The 20,900-nt window shown below is 35.2% G+C and overlaps 2 protein-coding genes across 7 annotated transcripts in view; both read right to left on the reverse strand.

The window, feature by feature from the left end:
• gpr155b (G protein-coupled receptor 155b) overlaps positions 1-20,900 on the reverse strand; it is a 698,693-nt gene that overhangs the window by 617,626 nt on the left and 60,167 nt on the right. The gene's annotated exons all lie outside the window — the stretch shown is intronic.
• si:dkey-34m19.3 lies at positions 1,668-15,381 on the reverse strand. Of its 6 annotated transcripts, none has more exons than XR_012407671.1 (10): positions 15,328-15,381; positions 15,043-15,140; positions 14,572-14,764; positions 14,039-14,149; positions 9,958-10,068; positions 8,963-9,073; positions 7,090-7,200; positions 6,296-6,406; positions 2,789-6,165; positions 1,668-2,599 (listed from the first exon to the last, which is right to left on the reverse strand). XR_012407671.1 is itself a non-coding variant. In XM_002662300.6 (10 exons), exons 1-10 carry the CDS (start codon positions 15,340-15,342, stop codon positions 1,806-1,808), a joined length of 1,860 nt encoding a protein of 619 aa, XP_002662346.1. In that variant the 5' UTR covers positions 15,343-15,381; the 3' UTR covers positions 1,668-1,805. The 6 variants fall into 6 exon arrangements, 5 of the variants coding, with proteins under 5 accessions (XP_002662346.1, XP_068077997.1, XP_005165852.1 ...); XM_002662300.6 differs by having other exon boundaries at positions 5,961-6,165; XM_068221896.1 differs by lacking the exon at positions 9,958-10,068 and having other exon boundaries at positions 5,961-6,165.

Here is a 20,900-nt window from a genome sequence, read left to right on the forward strand (position 1 = left end):
GAATTCTGAGTTTATAATTATCAAATTCGACTTTATAACTCCAAAACCTGACTTTATAACTTACAATTCTGACTTTATAACTCGCAAACCTGACTTTGTAGCTAGTATTTCTGACTTTATAACTCCAAATTCTGACTTTATAACTCTCAAACCTGATTCTATAGATCACAAATCTGACTTTATAACTTAGAATTCTGAGTTTATAAATCTCAAATTCGACTTTATAACTCACAATTCTGACGTTATAACTCGCAAACCTGACTTTGTAGCTAGTAATTCTGACACCATAACTCGCAATTCTGACTTTAAAACTCAGAATTCTGATTTAACAACTCAAAATTCTTATTTACAAATCCCAATTTCGACTTTATAACTCGCAAACCTGATTTTATAACTCACAATTCTGACTTCTTAACTCAGAAGTCTGACTTAACTCGCAATTCTGACTTTATAACTTGGAATTCTGGCTTAACTCGCAATTCTGACTTTAAACCTGACTTTATAACTCACAAATTCTCACTTTATAACTCCCAATTTTGACTTTACAAGTCAGAATTCTGACTTAATAACTCGAAATTCTGACTTTATAATTTCGAAAACCTGACTTTACAACTCCCAATTCTGACTTTATAACTCCCAATTTCGACTTTATAACTTGCAAACCTGATTTTATAACTCACAATTCTGACTTTATAACCCTCAATTCTTACTTTATAACTCAGAATTTTATCTTAATAACTCCAGATTCTGACTTATTAAATCGCAATTCTGACTTTATAACTCCCAATTTCGACTTTATAACTTGCAAAACTGATTTTATAACTCACAATTCTGACTTTATAACCCTCAATTCTTACTTTATAACTCAGAATTTTATCTTAATAACTCCAGATTCTGACTTATTAAATCGCAATTCTGACTTTATAACTCCCAATTTCTGCTTAATAAAATGCAATTCTTACTTAATAACTCGAAATTGTGACTTTTTAACTAGCAAACCTGACTTTATAACTCACAATTCTGACTTAATAACTCGAAATTCTGACTTTATAATTCCCAATTCTGACTTTATAACTCTCAAACCTGACTCTATAGCTCACAATTCTGACTTTAAAACTTACAATTCAGACTTTATAACTTTGTTGCTCAGAATTCTGACTTTATAACTTGCAATTTCAAATTTATAACTTCCATACAATTTGGTAAGAATTCAGGACAAAAAGTAATAATCAAATGTTAAACAGCACTGCATAGTCTTCATTGTATAAATAGTTCAATAAAATAATGTTTGCTTTAATTAAGGCTATGATATTAGCAACCCTTTACCCCCATTTTCTTTCTTGTATGCGTTTCGCTTTACTTAATTGATATGACTTTTTTATTTATTGTATTTATTAATTTTGTATTGTTCTGCGTATATGTTAATGCTCCGTGTTTGATATTCATCTGCATTATTTGAAATAAGCAAAATCAATAAAAAGATCAAATCATAAAAAAGGGGAGTAGCTACTCTACGTCCCACTCTGTCCTCCTGTTTAGGTTGAGATTACGTCAAACATTGAATAAAAATGCACATTTCATAGCACTTCACAGGACCATTAAATAATACATTAAGTGTGTATTCTGCTCAAAGTAAATGTAGTAAACCACAAAAAAAGAAAGAAGCCTCTGCGTTAAGAAATTTATTGGCAAAAATGAGCAAATGCACAAGATAAATGGACTTTCCACACTAACTTTCAGATAAAATCAAAACACTTGAAAATGTTTTGCTGCATTGATCTGATCATGTGTGCAGTTGAGGATTCTTATGCGTTATTAAACTGCAGTGAATGAGTACAGTTCTTCTCCTCGTGTGCACTCGTGTGTTTTTTAAGGTTTGATAACTGCGCGAAAGCTTTCCCGCAAAGATCACACGTGTACGGTTTCTCTCCGGTGTGGATCCTCTCGTGCATTTTCAAGTTGTGCAACTCATTAAATCTCTTGCTGCAGTGCGAACACTCGTAAGGTTTCTCTCCGGTGTGAATCCTCTCGTGCGCTTTCATGGGATCCAATTGGCTGAATCCCCTTTCGCAGTATGAGCACTTGTACGGTTTCTCTCCGGTGTGGATCCTCTGGTGCTTTTTCAGATTTTGACCTGTATAAAAAGACTTCCCACACTCAAGGCACACGTGCTCCTTTACACCAGTGTGGATCTTCTGATGGGTTTTTAAACTGGAGCTCTGTGAGAAACTCTTCCCGCATACAGAGCACGAATACGGCTTCTCCTTTGTGTGAACTCTGAGGTGGAGCTTCAGGTTTGAAGCGGACGCAAATGCTTTGTCGCACACATTGCATTTATATGGTTTCTCTCCGGTGTGGGTCATCATGTGTTGCTTATGGTCTGATGGTTGTCTGAAACTCTTCCCACACTGATCACATGGGAAGGGTTTCTCTCCGGTGTGGATCATCATGTGAGTCTTAAGATTGTGAATGGATGCCAAAGTCTTTCCACACTCAGTGCAGATGAAAGTATTCCTGTTTCTTTTTTTCTTTTTGGCCCGTACACGAGGTTTATTCCCAGCTCTCTCCTCTTCACTCTCATCGTTCCCTCCGATTAGTTCTGAAACCGAAGTAAAAAAAAGGTACAGTGATTAATGTCCAATCCTATAAAGCAAAACGATATGATAAGATGTTCACTTTAGAAAATTCACTAGTGTTTTTTTTAATAAATATTGATGCATTTTTATACACAGCCGTATCACTTTACAGTCACTCACTGAAGCTAAGCAGGACTGAGCCTGGTCAGTACCTGGATGGGAGACCACATGGGAAAACTCAGTTGCTGATGGAAGTGGTGTTGGTAAGGCCAGCAGGGGGCGCTCAACCTGCAGTCTTTGGGAGGCCTAATGCCCCAGTATAGTGAAGAGGACACTATACTGTCAGTGAGCGCCGTCTTTCGAATTAAAGCGAGGTCCTGACTCGTAGTGGTCATTAAAAGTCCCATGGCACTTCTCGTAAAAGTGTAGGGGTGTAGCCCCGTTGTCCTGGCCAAATTCCCTCCATCGGCACTTACCCATCATGGCCTCCCAATTATCCCATACACCAAAATTTCTTTATCACTGTCTCTCCACTCCATCAATAGCTGGTGTGTGGTGAGTGCACTGGCGCCGTTGTTCTGTGACTGTCGTCGCATCATCCAAGTGGATGCTGCACACTGCTGGTGGTGTGAAGACCCCCCCCCCCATGATTGTAAAGCGCTTTGGGTGTAAATGCGCTATATAAATACACACATATTACATAACATTTATAAATCTCTTCCTTGAAATGAATGTCAGGTGAAGTGTTTCCCAAATAAATGGCGCATCCTGAATTCTGGTGAGAAGAAAAATCTGAATAAGACATTAAATACATGTAAAAAATCATATATAATTTGGTCTTTGGTCATTTTTAGTGAAATGGAACTGAAGTGATGGATGCCAACCATCGAAAACTTCAAGGAAAACACATACACAAATACACTTTATTGAACACGTAAACAAAGACAACACCTACTATATAACTGTAGGTTACCTATGTTTATATATAATAACTTTAACTATGACGACAAGGTTAGCACCGTCACCTTACAACAAGATGGTCGCTGGTTCAAGCCCCGGCTGAGCCAGTTGACATTTCTGTATGGAGTTTGCATGTTCTCCCCGTGTTGGGATGGGTTTCCCCCACAGTCCAAAGTCATGCGCTATAGGCGAATTGAATAAATTTAATTGTCCGTAGAGTATGTGTGTGATTGAGTGTGTATGAATGTTTCCCAATACTGGGTTGGAGCTGAAAGGGCATCCGCGGCGTAAAACAAATGTTGGAACAGTTGGCGGTTCATTCCGCTGTGGCAACCTCTGATAAATAATGAACTAAGCCAAAGGAAAATGAATGAATTACCTTCAACTGTTCAAAGCTATTAGTTACTAGTTAATTAGTTAAAGTAATTAGAAACTAATAAAGTGATGGTAACTAATAACCACAACTTTTCAAAAATTGATTGTAATACAATAATGTGCACCCTTTGTAAAGCTGCTTTAAATGGAAAATGTATGCCATCCCTCCCAGTTATATTTGGTCTAATCCATATGCACTCCCCCTCCGTATGGCTGGGAAACACTCATACACTCTCATTCACACACATAAACTACGAACAATTTAGCTGACCCATTCACCTTTAGCGCATGTTTTTGGACTGTGGGGGAAACTGGAGCACCCAGAGGACACTTTAGCCTGGCTTACACTTGACGCATCCGCTTGTTCGCTTGAGTGCGCGTGGCGAATGTGACATCATGGCGGAGTTTGCAGAGTTTCGCTTTGGGTGTGCGCGGCATGATTTCGGCTGGCGGTGCGCAGGGCATTTTTGGAGACTCGAGCGAACAGTGCGTGCGGCGCCGCAACTGATTTGAGTTGAATATGAAACACTTTGAAGAGATTTTGTCTGAAACAGTACAAGAGTACACACATCTTTATGACCCGTGATCAGAGAGATAACCAGACAATCAATAATTATAGGCTAAAAATTGCAACAGCCATGGGAAAGGAGAAAGTTTTTGTTAAAAGGTTTGAAAAACCTGAAGAATAAGTTTATTAAAACCAAGAGAGGCCATGGCAAAATGTACACAATTACAGAATATGTTTTTCCACCAGTCATATGTTTTGCACTTATGTATTTTGTTTAATTTTGTATTTAAAACAATTTAATAGTTACAAAACTATAATGAAGTCACAATTTTTTTTTTTGATAACTAGAAAGGAATACAATATACTGATGCCCTGTTTCTCTGGGCTTTATTGGTGATAATGATCTGTAATGTTGGGCCATCACTGCCTTTTTAGCATAAGTAGAGGACAGAAACAAGCTAGACAGTAATGTGTGAGTTGTGGAGCGGGCTGAATCTAAAAAACATCAGTATTTTTTAGTAAGTGTGCTTTTTTCGCTTTTATTTTTGCGATAATAAAACATTTATTTGTAGAGCAACTTATGTTCTGATGTCATTAATATTTTTATTAATTGTAATAGGTATACTGTTCAAAATATAAACAAAAGCAAGTGATGACCAATGATTATTTGCTAGAAATAGCAACAGCAGTGAGAAAGGAGAAAAGTTTATGTTAAAAAGTTTGGAAAAACCTGAGGGATGTTTATTTATGCCAAAAAAAACCATGACAAAAGTGGAGAGGTACACAATTACTGAATATGTTTTTCCACCAGTGATAGGTTTTACACTGATGTATATATTTGTGGATTGGGCTAAATGTAAAAAAAATAATTAAAAATCTGTATTTTTTATTAAGTGTACTTTTTTACTTTTATTCTTGCTAAAATAAAAATATATTTGTAGAGCAACTCATGTTTTCTTGTGATTAATATTGTAATAAACTTTAAATGGTAAAACTGTCCGAGATATGAAGAAAAGCAAGTTATGCATCAAAGTAAGATATTTAAAAAATCTTGAATGGTTATAAAAATGCTTATAATCATTAAAATAATGTATAAAAACATACAAAATAATTAGTTTAAAAATATTAAACGACATTATGATATGACTTACTTCTGGAAACGTCCTACTTCTCTGTTTATCCGTCTGATTTTAGTGTGGGTTTCTTTTGACCGCCCCCTGTGGTTTTAAAGAATATCACAACGGCGAACGCAGCGAGTAAAAAAGCCTCCTCCGTTTTGACAACTGACCCAGCCGAGGCTTAAACCAGTGACCTTCTTGCTGTGAGGTGACAGCGCAACCCACTGTGCCACCATAGGAATGTAATGACGTGCAATTCTAAGGATGATATTTCTATCCCTTCCCATTCACACTTTGTTTCAAAGGCCAAGGGGTAGGCGATGATCTCTATAGAACATTACTGAGAAAGCATTTATTCAAGGCAAAGACATGCTCGACAAGTTAAAGATGCTAGCTAAGTTAGGGGAAACTAAATCAACCAACCAGAAAAAAAATTCAGCTGCTCCTGAAGTTCCTCCGTTAGCATGTTTTTCTTCTTTAAATCCTCCAATAAGGACTTCATCGTCTTCTTTTGTCTTCTCTCTCTGTCCCTGGCATTTCTCAGTTCCCGCCTTAACTTGTCAACTTGCTCCTGAGACTCAGACAACTTCTTCTTAGCTTTTACAGGATTGAGAGCGTATGGGTGATCCTGAAAAACATTTACACTTCAGTAACTACAATAATGTCTATAATATAAAGAAATTATGTCAATAACGAAGACAATTTTACAGTTACACCGGTCCAACATACAAAATCAGTATTAAAATGATTGAACTCACTGAGTCTGATGACTCCAATGGATCTGGCTCAGTTGCAGGTGTGTGGGGCTTTGGTGGTGGACTCTGTTCAACTGCCTTTTTTGAGGTCTCGCCTGAGCTAGAACTAGGCAGCTGGAGAAAAAGTTCATTGTTAAGGTAATAAAGGACAATTCACCAATAGACTCCCCCTCTGCCTGCTTTCATGAAACTTTCCAAATTACTGATGAGGGTCTCAATTATACTTCTTTCTACTTCAGTATTTATTCTTTCTTAATGAGATTTATATTCTTTTTTTAATTCATTCTTACAGATATAACCACTTTTGGGTTAGGGTTAGTCAAATATACTGAAGCCTAGAGAAATGGGAGTTGTAAAAGCAGCTTTGCAATAAATAGATTCTTAAAATAAATTATAATACTACTAAAGTTACAAGTTTAACTTTTTAACAGTAGTGGATACATGGAAACTTGGTCACACTTTACGATAAGGTTACATTTGTTAATATAAGCCACAAATGAACAATACTTGTACAGCATTTATTAATCATAGTACAACATGTACAAATGCATTATAAAACCCAAAGTCGTCCTTGTTAACATCAGATAATGCACTATTGGTTAACAAGAACTAACAATGAAGAACTTTATATACATTATCATTAACAAAGATGAACAAATACTTAAATAAATGTATTGTTTGTTTGTGATAGGTAATACATTAACTAATGGAATAATGAAATGATGTCAAAAATAAAGACAATTTAACAGTTACACCAGTCCAACATACAAAATCAGTATTAAAATGACTGAACTCACTGGGTCTGCTGACTCCAATGGATCTGGCTTGGTCACAGGTGTGTCGGGCTTTGATGGTGGACTCTGTTTAGCTGCCTTTTTTGAGCTCCTTCTTGAGCTAGACTTAGGCAGCTGGAGAAAAAAGTCAACTGTTTAGGTAATAAAGAACAACTCACAATTAAATGTGTGAAGTCATGAAATGGGTGCTTTTTCAGCAGTTACATAAAAATAATGATAATGGCATTGTTTTGTTTATTTTAATCAGGTTTGTAAAGTGTTATTTCCCAATGTTAATAAAGTTCTGCAGCCAAACATTTGCTATAAAAATGAAAGTGCTCTTATTTTGTAATATTAGATCAATAGATCTAAAAGGTCCATACATGTACACACACCAATATACTCTCCCTCAGCCTGCTTTCATAAAACTTTGTAAATTATTGATGAGGGTTTCAATTATACTTTCTTTTTACTTTATTTATTTTTTCTTATTAAGGTTTATATTCTTTTTAAAGGGCACCTTATGAAAATCATCATCTTTAGTAAGCTGTTTTGACAGAACTGTGTGCATGTATAGTGTGTCCACTCTCATATTGGAGCAATAGAAACCCAACAAGTCTCTTTTTTGATTTCCTGACATTAAAATAGAACCCAAATCTGTGATGTTGAGGCCCACCACAATGTGTTAAAAAAATAAACAATTGATAAAAGAGAGAACCCAGTCCAGAAGACTTGAAACAAGCAGAATTCCTTTGAGACTTGTTGGTTAAATTGCTGTCATACAGCATCTTCAAGAAGTCCATGTGTCAGCAGGATAGGAGTGAGGTTTTCCTTGCCCACCAGGTATAAACATGTCCACTAAACATTTTTCTTAAACTGGGATTAAAATATTTGTTACAACTTCCCTGTGGATTTTATAAAATAAAATAAAGTTTAAAACTGTTTTTAAAACACAGAGCATGTTTGTAATAAAGACAGTAAAACCGCTATTTAATTCTTAACCGATATAATCAGTAAATGTGCATATTTGTGTGTGTACTACAGACACCATTTGTGTGAGACTCATCATTTCAGAAAGGCTTGAAAAAACTCCACAAATACATGAAATAAACTTTGTTGGTATTTTTGACTAATGAGCTGTCTTTCAGCTTCACTCGAGTCTGTCTCTGTCACTGTGTTGTTTATCTGATGTAACACATGATGAGAGGCAGACACACACGTGGGAAAGGTGGGCGGGGAGAAACAGCTCATTTGTATTTAAAGTCACAGGCTACAAAAACAGCTACAATGTACTCAAACTCAGAAAAAAAAAACAGATTCTGGGGGCTAAAATAAATAATCTGATGGGTATTTTGAGCTGAAACTTTACAGACACATTCTGGAGACACCAAAGGCTTATATTACAGCTCATAAAAAGGGTAAAATAGGTGCCCTTTATTTAATATTTACCAATATAAACTTTTTATTCAAATTTACTGAAGCCAAGAGAAATGGGGTTTTAAAGCATTTTAAAACTCTAAGTTGTCCTTAATAACATCAGATAATGCACTATGGGTTAACAAGAACTAACAATGAACAACTATATTTAAATTAACGTCATCAAAGATGAATTAATACTTTATTAAATGTATTGTTTGTTGTTTGTTTGTGAATACATTAACTAATAGAAATAAAGCAAAGTGTCACTGGAAATTCTAAGATGAATGGAAACTCTGTTTTTGTGCTAAAAAATGATGATAAAGCAACTTATAAGGAGATTGTACTAATCAGCTTTGTAGTAATTACAATAATGTTTATAATAAAATAAGTGTCTATAATTTAATTAAATTAATAATAAAGACAATATTAGTTACACCAGTCCAACATACAAAATCAGTATTAAAATGATTGAACTCACTGAGTCTGCTGACTCCAATGGATCGGGCTCGGACGCAGGTGTGTGGGGCTTTGGTGGTGGACTCTGTTCAGCTGCCTTTTTTGAGGTCTCGCTTGAGCTAGAACTAGGCACCTGGAGAAAAAGTCAATCGTTAAGGTAAAAAAAACAACTCACGATTAAAAATGTGAAGTCATGAAATGGGTGCCTTTTCCGCACAATGTAGTCAGTTACATTAAAATAACGATAATGACATTGTTTTGTTTGTTTTAATCAGGTTTGTTAAGTGTTATTTTCCAATGTTAATAAAGTTCTGCAGCTAAACATTTGCTATAAAAATGAAAGTGCGTTTGTTTTGTAATATTAGATCAATAGATCTAAAAGGTCCATAAATGTACACACACCGATAGACTCCCCCTCAGCCTGCTTTCATAAACTTTGTAAATTATTGATGAGGGTTTCAATTATACTTCTTTCTACTTTGATATTTCTTATTTCTCATAAAGGTTTGTTATATTTTTAATTCATAACTTTTTTATTCAAATATACTGAAGCCTAGAGAAATGGGAGCTGTAAAAGCAGCTTTGCAATAAATAGATTCTTAAAATAAATTATAATAATAATAAAGTTACAAGTTTAACTTTTTAACAGAAGTGGATACATGGAAACTTGGACACACTTTACGATAAGGTTACATTTGTTAATATAAGCCACAAATGAACAATACTTGTACAGCATTTATTAATCATAGTACAACATGTACAAATGCATTATAAAACCCAAAGTCGTCCTTGTTAACATCAGATAATGCACTATTGGTTAACAAGAACTAACAGTGAAGAACTTTATATACATTATCATTAACAAAGATGAATAAATACTTAAATAAATGAATTGTTTGTTTGTAATGTTTGTAATACATTAACTAATGGAATAATGAAATGATGTTAATAATTAAGACAATTTTACAGTTACACCAGTCCAACATACACAATCAGCATTACAATGATTGAACTCACTGAGTCTGCTGACTCCAATGGATCTGGCTTGGACGCAGGTGTGTCGGGCTTTGGTGGTGGATTCTGTTTAACTGCCTTTTTTGAGCTCCTTCTTGAGCTAGACTTAGGCAGCTAGAGGAAAAAGTAAATTATTTGGGTAATAAAGAACAACTCACAATTAAATGTGCGAAGTCATGAAATGGGTTATTCTCAGTGATAGAAAGAGTACTAAAAAAATCAAACTTAAGTACCATTACTTGCCTAAAAATGTAGTGCGAGTAGAGTAAAAATTTCTGTTGTGAATATTACTCAAAGTATGAGTAAAAAGTAGACCTTTTAAAAGTACTCAAGAGTAGGGAGTATTAACGCTGTAAAAAGCTGATGCATTTACATGAAAGTTGTACATGTGTAAAAATGTAACATTCTGTATTGCATCAAGTTATTGCCCAGCAAGCACACAACGTCATAAGACGTAAATATTAGGTTAGATTTAGTTTTTGATGTCAGGCAGGCCCGGATTGGCTAATCGGGAGGACCGGGAGAATTCCCGGTGGGCCGGTCCGTTTTTTGGCTGCGAGGGCCGGTGTCCCTAGCTCCAGAATCTGTTGCTCTCAGCAGTCACACTTTTTAAATTAATTAATTTATTTACTTGACCACAGTCTTCTTATTCATTATTTTACCGCAGCTCTCTGCTCTTTTTATATATAACCGGCCTGCAGGTTCATAATGTCATAAGTCACCTTTCACTGCACAACTGTTGTGGCCCAGTGGTTAGCACGTTAAATTACAACGACGCCGACCCGGGTTTGATCCTCGCCTGAGTATGTTATTATTTTCATTTTTATTGTTGAGACATATAATACTGTTTGGGTTGTTGAACATTTGAAGTTCTAAAGCAGCTGTTTTGTCAAAAAATAAAAAAAATAAAAGACGTGATAGTGTCATTAGAAACTGAATTGGAAATGACCTTATTTTAATATTGTCAGTCGTGAACTGAGGTGGGCCGGTCTGAGGCTTGAAACTCCAGGGCTGAAAAGGAGTCCCACTCCGGCCCTGATGTCAGGTGACCAAAACTTTTTCTAGTCTAATGTCTAATAGTCACCTTGGAATTATAGAGTTCTATCTGCGTTCCAAATGATTTTGAGATGTTGAGCTTCAAAGTTTTTGCATTTCATACAGCAAACAATATGTGTGCAACAGTTCTCTTTCATACATCAACATGACAGAGACACTAAATGTACTCTAAATGTCAATTATCAAAATTCTCTTACATTTGCAAATTGGAGTAAAACACACAGGGCAAATGCAGATAGAAGCTTCTAATTCTGAAAAGTCATTTTCTACTTGGAATTATAAGGTTCTATCTGGAAGATAATTCATTGAAGCATTACTTAATAAAACATCACATACATGTAATGTAAATACATTGTCATTTAATAAGCACATGTAAATAACTACATTTTCACAAAAATGCCAGATAGAACCTTATAATTCTAAGGTGACAATGTCTAATGTCTAGCCAGCGTCTAAAGACAATGTTATTTTGATGTCCAATAATGTTGTCAAATGATGTTGATATTTGGTCGATTTCAGGTTGTTAGAAAATGACCAAAATCCAATATGGAGCCAACATCTTAAACCAAAATCATATTGACGTTTAATACTTACATTTATTCATCAGGTATGGCAACCAAATTCCAACATCTGATAGACGTCATAGTGGTGACATCCACACAACATCAAGCTGTAACATCATTAGACGTTGAAATTTGGTTGATTTTAGGTCGGACGTTGGACATTGAAGTTGGCCTGACGTTGAGTTCTGACGTCAACCTGATTTTCATCTTCAAAACAAAATGCTACGCCCCCATGAGTTTAGGGTACAATATCAATCTGACGTCATGTTGACGTGTTATGCCTGCTGGGTGTTTAAGACTATTTTGGTCATCATACAGTAATCTACTTATCAGTGACATGCATCAAAACAGTCTCTGGGCCAATGCATGTTAAGATTTTAGACATCTTCTTGGACACTTTTGATGCTTCTAAACGGTCTGCTGCAATTATACATTGCACGTCTTGAGGTAGTTCATTATGATGTGATTTACCTTCTATGTGTGATTTGATTGGACAGGGATTACAGGTCTGATTTTTCTAATCCCCATAGACAAGAAAAATAAAGTAGTGACTGCAGGTTGAAGGAAAGTAGTGGAGTAAAAGTACAGATACAGCATTAATAATGTACTCGAGGGAAAGTAAAAGTCCACATTTTTAAAACTACTTAGCAAATTACAATTCCTGAGGAAGAATTACTTACAGTTATTTTGAGTATTTGTAATTAGTTACTTTACACCACTGGTTATTCTTGTTTTTTGACATTTAAACTAAGACCAAATTATTTAATTTAATTTTGACTTTATGAAAACAGAAATGACAGCTTAATGGTTTTTCTGACATTTATTTAAATATCACATGTATCATTCTTTTGTCACTGCTGTTTTCAGACAATATTAATGCTTTTAATGAAATATTATTTCTTGATTTTTTTTAGCACATGATGTAGTCCGTTACATAAAAATAATGATATGGTTTCATTTGTTTTAATCAGGTTTGTTAAAAGTGTTGTTTCACAATGTTAGTCAAGTTCTGCAGCCAAACATTTTCAACAAAAATTAAAGTGCTCTTATTTGTAATATTATAACTAGGGATGTCCAGATCCAAACTTGATCGGAAATAGAGCCTGATCATGCGGTTTCAGACTCAATCGGAATCGGATGTTACCTCTCAATCGGGACTTGTACATATGTGTATATCCGCTTGTTAAGTGGTGACGTGTTTGTGATGCATGTAATACTGTTTCCGGGTCCAAGCCGCCACTCATTTGAGTGGAGAAATCATTAGTTTATGATCACGTTTTATTTCTATCACACATTAAAGTTAATTTTATATAAAATCATAGTGTACACAACAATCTCTGGGCTTGCTGCATAACAAATACCAACATTTTTACAATTTATACAAAATGTATCACTTTCTGGCCATCGGATATTAGGCATGGACATATATATTGCGATCGTGATTTTCGAAAGCCTTAAATCGATTTGTAAATGTTTATTATTACCATTGCATGAGTCTCCCCATTCAGTTGAATAGAGCGCTTGGACCCGGAAGCCGCTTCGTGTGACGTCACACTTAACAAGTGGATACAGGCCCGTAGACAGCCTGCTGAAAGAGGTGGTCCTTTTTTTTCTCTAAGAGTGGACCTTTTTGGTCTAATTTACCCAAAAATGGGTACGGTTCGCTTTTAGGTACCTTTTGATAGTGGAAACGGCCATAAAAGCCTGCCGATCCAAACTGTACTATACCGTACCACTCAGTGAAAACGGGCCAAATGGCTACTATTTCATTATGAGATTTTGAATTCTGCATTTTATTGACATTTTAAGCACTATTTTAGCTGAAATCGACTGTCGGATGGTCATCATAACCAAAAAAGTACATTTGAAAGTTCAATTGATAACAATAGCCAAAATAATATTGAAATTCATTTTAATATAAGTCGCTTTTGGTGCTTCACACCTTTTCGTTGGTCGTTTTTTGTTCCAAGATTAAGAATAAAAGTTACTAAACTATTTAATATTTAAGTTTTCTATTTAAAAACAATCCAGTGGCGAAGATGACTTCACTTACGTCAGATTATATGTGTTCTTGCACAGCTGGATGTTGGATAGGCTGGAATAATTTTTATTGGCAAAAACTGATTAGCTGAAGTCACACTGGAGTAACAGTCAACAGAGGATTCCACTTGGTCTTAAAACCTTTTTCGATGGGTTATTTTCACTATTTATGATGGCATAGCAGTCAAAATAGGATAAAAGAGTTCTTGTGTGGGATAAATTCTGGACCTCTGTTAGTGAGGAGTGAGTCTATCGAACCACCCATAAATACTTTAATAAATGTATTGTTTGTTTGTTTGTAATAGTTGATACATTAACTAATGGAGTAAAGCAACGGATTACTGGAAATTTTGTGACAAATACTAAGAAAAACTACAATAATGTCAATATTAATACACAATCAGTAATAAAATGATTGAACTCACTGAGTCTGATGACTCCAGTGGATCTGGCTCGGTTGCTTGTGTGGGGGGCTTTGGTGGTGGACTCTGTTCAGCTGCCTTTTTTGAGGTCTTGCTTGAGCTAGAAATAGACAGCTGGAGAAAAAGTAAATTGTTTAGATAATAAAAAAAACACCCACAATTAAATGTGTTAAAATGGGTTTTTCTACAGAAAGATTTTATTTGATTTAATCAGGTTTGTTAAAAGTGTTATTTTACAATGCTAGACTAATCAATTTCTGCAGCCATATATTTGCTATAAACATGAAAACATTAGAAAAACATCAATAAACAAGCAACGATGCAATCCTTTAAATCATAAATACTGAATGTAGGATATTTCATTGGATGTAAAATTATTATCTTTGAACTTTAAATTACATTTAAAACATAAAATAATTCTAAACATAAATAATAATAATAATAATCTAATAATAAAAATTAAAGTGTCAAATCACTGTTAATTCTAGGGACAAAAAAAATGCATGTTTCTGTAGCTGACCCTAAAAGTGGCAAACCTTGGAAAGCGGATTCGAGAAATTGAAAATAGATGGGATCACTCCATCCCTTAGTCGTACGGTCTGCCCAGTTCTGTCGAAATCCTCGGGGCGAAAATGGCAGCTACAGAGTAGTGATCTAGGTTTTGGCTCAAACTTGTCTCTCCTCAGAGCCAGCGTCCATGCCTGTCGTCTCTTGACATCTCTTGGAAATCTACACACAACAGTTTATTTGACACAACAGTCAAATAAATAGTGCTGTTGTTGTTATCAAGTCACACTGGTGGTTTCAGACAGAATATTCAAATTACCATGGTAAACAATAAAGCGTTGGCGCTGAACAACTGTGCAAATATAAAACCAATCTCTAAAGCAATTTTTTAACTTACTTTTAAAATTTAATGTTAACTTAGCCGACAACAATAGTAATGTATGGCACCAGATGGTTTTCTGTAATAAAACGTATTTAGAGTAACCACTTTGAAATCTTACCTATGAAATGTTATGCCTTTATCCTTTAATTTCTTTGTTCGCTCATTACTACACCCATATGCAGCGCAAAAGTCTGGCATCTTCAGATTCAGGAAACCCTGTAACAACATGGCTGCGTTATTGACGCATGTTTAGGGCGGGTATGCGATATCTACGTTATCTTACCACTGACACATCAATATTCAATGAAAGCCGTGCATAAATAACTTAGTAAACTGTTGCACAAACACTGAGCAAAGTGTAATTTACATTTTGATAAATGATCAACGAAACTGCTCTACTCACCAGCGCCAAGAGCATAAAACCATGTCACTATAGTTCTTTGACAAGCCTGAGGATAAAGAAGCGCGCGTTGCTGATGGCGTCATCACTGCGCGGCGAACTCAGCTTTGTTACCCCTAAGATCATCGTGGTCTGGTGGTATTGAATTATTATTAAGTGTGAAATATTCTATTAGAAATAACTGTATACTTTAATTAAAGTATAAAGTCAGCATTTAGAAATAATATCTGAGTCATATAGATGGCCTTTCTTTTTATAAAGTCTCTCATTCTCGCTCTTTCTGTAGCATAGACTGTAAAGCCCATGTAGACCATTTGTGGTCGTGTTATTGGCCCGAGAAGATTTCCTGTCTGTTAACTTTTTCATAACTGTAACAAGAGGCAATTCAATCATAACGTCATGTTAAAACAGCTATCATGACATTATTTATCAATTTGTGGCTCTTTTTGGATTCTCAGAAGCTATATAGAAATTAAAAATATAAAACAGGAAACATTGCTTTTGTTTAACTCCCTCAAAATGGTCTATAAATGTATAAATACAGATAGAATAAATTTGCACTTGTTACGGAACCAACTCCTGAAACTTGTTTTTTTTTTTTCTTGAGGGTTTCTTTTAAAGAAATATTTATCTGTAAGGTAAGTATTATGCAAAACTAAGTATCTAATCATTCATTTGAAAATATATTTATTGGTATTGTTTATATTTCTGTCAGCTTTGTGAACAGTAGGTGTCAATGTCATTTTTATTCATATAGCACTATTAAACACAACCAAAGGTTGACCAATGTGCTGCACAATACAAATCACAAAGAGAAAGATATCAAATTATAGATGAAACAAACAATTCTCACTGATTAAATGGCTAATCAAAAAGGTAAGTTATTATTATTATAATTATTTTGCCTAGATTTAAAAACAGACAGATATTATATAGATGTAATACAGAGGGGCAGATCATTCCACAATCTAGGACCAGCTACTGTGAAAGCACGGTCTTCTCTGCAATTCAGCCTCGACTTAGGAATGCATAATAATCTCTGGTTTAATGACCGAAGAGACAGACCAGGCTGATGTTCAGTCAACAGGTCTGACAGATAAGAAGTGCCAAGCCATTAAGTAATTAAATAAAACCAAGAGAAGTATTTAAACGAAAAAAAAAAAACAGACAGCCAGTGCAGAGCGTAAGACTGCTGTGATGTGCACTAGAAATATCAAATAAGCAAAACGTATCATTTCATTCTTTTACATTTATTTATTTTCTTTAATGGTCACACTTCTTCTTTGTTGTTCTTGTTATAGCTACAATAAAATGATGTATAGCTGCTAATTAAAGTCTGGCTGCTAATAAAACCGTTTGTGTCTAATAATAATGGAAACATATTAAAATAATGTTTTATTCATGTGAAGGTTTGTATGTGGAGCACATTAATTACATTTAGAGGTGGCATGGTGGCTTAGTGTTTAGCACTGTCGCCTCACAGCAAGAAGGTTTGCTGGTTTGAGTCCTCGCTGGACCAGTTGGCATTTCTGTGTGGAGTTTGCATGTTCTCCGGGTGCTCCAGTTTCCCCCACAAGTCCAATTAGGTGAATTGGAGAAACTAAATTGGTATTATTAGCGCATGTGGGTGAATGAGTGTGTATGGGTGTTTCCCAGTGCTGGGTTGCAGCTGGAAGGGCATTCGCTGCGTAAAACATATGCTGGAAGAACAGTTGGTGGGTGATTCTGCTGAGGCGATCTCTGCAAAAATAAGGGACTAAGCTGAAGGAAAATTAAAGAATAATTACATTTTATCAACATTATAATCATTTGATTAACAGACACTTCTATCTATAGCAAGTGATGATAATAGAAGCACTTCAAATCATAGAACTCCAACAATATGTAATATCCAAGACTTTTTAACAAACAAAACAACAGAGGAAAAACAAAGAGATTAAAAAAAATAGGGAGTGCTATTGTTAATGAAACAGATGTCTTCTGTTAAAAAAAAGAAGAAAAAACAACACACATGTCTATACAATGCTGTGAGACACAGATATAAGCCTTGCTACACAGTTGCCAGGATAATCTGTTTCGCTGCTGTTAGGAAGTGGCTTGGTAGCTGCCAGTGGTGATTCCCCAATGGCTGCTTGTCAGTATGAATGATAGAAAGCAAACCATATGTCTATATGACGTCCTGATCTGAAGATATCCATCTTTGGGTCTGCAATCCTAGAGTTTAGCTTTATGTTTCTGACACTCCAATTCTGTGATCTCTTTACACAGAAGTGTATTGAGCTTGTTGCTAGGGTGCACAGAGTTTGTTGCTAGGGTTTTGCTGAGACACTTAAGGCAATTTGGTTGTCTGACACAAATGAGCCCAGCCCTTGTGATAAATAGTTATGTTCAGCTCAAAATCCCTATGCGAGTCACAATAAAAACAACCCTGTACATTAATTCATTCATTTTCCTTTGACTAGTCCCTTTATTAATCAGGGGTCGCTACAGCAGAATGAAACACCAACTTATCCAGCATGGATATGTTTTACACACCAGATGTGCTACCAGCTGCAACCCAGAACTGGGAAACACCCATAAACTGTCATTGATACACATACACTACCGACAATTTAGTTTATCCAATTCACCTACAGTATAGCTCATTTCTTTGCACTGTGGGGGAAACCTGAGCACCTGGAGGAAACCCATGCGAACACGGGGAGAACATACAAACTTCACACAGAAAAGCCAATTGACCCTGCCAAAACTCGAACCAGCAACCTAATTGCTGTGAGGCGACAGCTAACCACTGAGCCACTGTGTTGCCCTAAACCCTGTACATTATTATTATAATAAAATCTATTAAAATAACATATCATAATCCAGGAACTTAGATTGTAATTTTGATGAATCCGATTCACAATTTTGACAGCTTTCTTATTAGAAGGATCAGAAATCAAACACAAAATTCAAAATCTTCAAGGAAAATGTTTAAAGGAAGGCTCATGCCTGGAAACCCCCTGTGTTCACAGCAATCATTACTTCCTGATTTTATGTCTGGGAGTTTCTTCACCATGTCAATGTTGGGACACTGTTAATTCTTAACCCTGAAGTATGATGAATGAAAGAGCTTACTGAACCTTTAGACTAAAAACTGAAGATTACATAATGATACCAGTAAATATAGAGCTCATTCTTCAGGGGGAAATATGCAAGTTAGGGTAGTTGTTGAAATTCTGATGTAAATTCTATTTTAAATCAATGAGATCTTAAAGGATATGGCAGCCGAATTATTAATAAATAAATAAATAATCTGCATTAGTTAAACTTTTTATCTTTTAAAATGACTAAAGTAATAATTTTACAGCAGTAACACTTACTAAACCCACAAAGACCCACTTAAATAGCAAAAACAGCATTCAGATACAATGTAGCCCATTTTAAATACGATATTTTGTTGGTAGACCTCTAAAATGACTGTAAATTAAACAAAAAAAAGTATTTTGCTGCTTGTTCAAACTACTTATTTAAGTAGAGCCCAAAAAAACCCTATTTTTGAGATTTCTGAGGGACAGCTTAATTGTTTTATGTTAAATTCACTTAAATTTGTAACCTTAATCGATTTGTGTTGGGACAACATTATTGAATTGTGTGGAAGCCTGCATTTTTTTAACGCTGTAAATAATACGTAACCCCTGTCTGTCCTACCTACACCACCCAACCCGCTTTGAGCTAGGATGGAACCGGCGACTCTCTGTATCGGAATTGGTTGCTGTAACAAAGGGGCTTAAGACCATGGCCTCAAGCGTCTGTCGCTAGAACACCTTTTTTTAGAGGTCAGAGGAGTGAGGTTTACCTGCATAGCACTTTGCTAGCTGGTCTCCGCTACAGATACAAAAAGCTTTTTTGTAATACCATACACTATTTAGTTATTACTATTCCTGAAGTGAAGTACATTGTTTTTATACTGTGCGCAGGATGTGGATTTTCTCTTTTCCTTGCCAAAAATACAGAACATTTTGTGCCAAATGACTTTGCTTTGATCCAGCCTCATTTTTTAAATCCCCATTCTCTATTTTATTAGACTTTTACATTTAGAAATGGATAGACACAAAACAGATTACAGCTAAAAAAAATTCCATCTTAACTTATCGCTGACTAAAACAAGCAACATTTTGAAATCTGATGACAAGCATATGTAGCCCATTGTTGCGTAATGCTGGCGGTTTCATAATGCGCAGAATTAAGTGTAAAATAAGCTAGGGTTTCTGCGGGATTCACCAAACCAAATTTAAGACCATTTTAAGACAATTAGAAATTGAATTTCAGACTTGTACAGGACTAAACGCTAGGACTTATTCTCGAATGTCCTACTTGGTCCAATGGAAAATATGGGAAAAGTTCCTAGCCACTAATTTCAACTAAAACATAAAAACTATCAAACCCTAGTAGTATCCTCCTGAGACCCTGCCCATTGACATGTGCCCGCTGTAGTGGACATTGCTTTTTCATGAATTTTCTTTGAACTTTTTGAGCTACTCTGTCATGTCCTGTTGTACTGTTCAGAGGACATCCTGGGCTTTCTAGTAATATGTAATTTTATTGGCTGGCATGCTAGAAACCACTTCTTACACTGCATCCAAAATGGCCGACATGCAAACAAGCACATTTTATGGGATGGAGAGAGGTATGTAAAATTTAGCTTTTTAAATGTTTTTTTTACTATTATTATTATTAGACAACACGTTTAGCTTTCAAAGCTGTTAACTTGTGTCTCAAAATATCATCCTTTTTTAAATGTCCACTATAGTGGACACCAGGACCGTCTTAATGTAATAATGACTGCATGTTGTAGGGGCAGAACTAAAGCACAGAGGATTCTTTATAAAATAGTTGAAGGAGACTCTGATTTAAAGACTGACAATCAGAAAATTAGAGAATAATATTCAGTTTTAAACCACTTTTATGTTAAATTAGTTTTAGATTAACATCACTTTTTGTTGTTTTTTTTTTTTAGTTCGGCTCTCTTTCAAACTAAACTGTTTCAGGAATTTCAATACAAAAGGAAAAATGGCTTTTGTTTAGTTTTTGTTACATTAATATTAGAATAATATCCCTTTACAGCCATATCCTGTACAGTTTTGTTGTCTGAGCGGCGGTCGTTTTGAACTAAAATGATCCTGTGGTCCACTACAGTGGACATGCTGTAAAATTAAAAATTAAAACAAAATGTAAAAACTCTAAATTGTAGATTTTTTTTAACCTAAAGGATGTAGGAAATCAGAGAAAAAAAAGAAAAAAAATTTCTTCGGGTCTCAGGAGGGTATACGTGCTTTTTTTCCAACAGTTTTTTTAAAAACTATAATAAACTAAATGTATGAACAACAGTCTGTCCAGAGGTTTTGTTAAAAGTTTTATTAAGATGTGTTGTTGGTGAATGGATCTATGTTGGCAAAATTGTGTAGCTTTACATGGAGATCAAAAAAATTAAGACGCAATTAAAATTATTTGAGACCTACAAGACGATATTTCAGTGCATTTAACATTTTTTAAGGCCTAAAATATAGTTTTTGAAATTTAACACATTTTAAGAC

Source organism: Danio rerio, chromosome 6 (genome assembly GCF_049306965.1).
Source record: "Danio rerio strain Tuebingen ecotype United States chromosome 6, GRCz12tu, whole genome shotgun sequence".
Classification (NCBI taxonomy): Eukaryota; Metazoa; Chordata; class Actinopteri; order Cypriniformes; family Danionidae; genus Danio; species Danio rerio.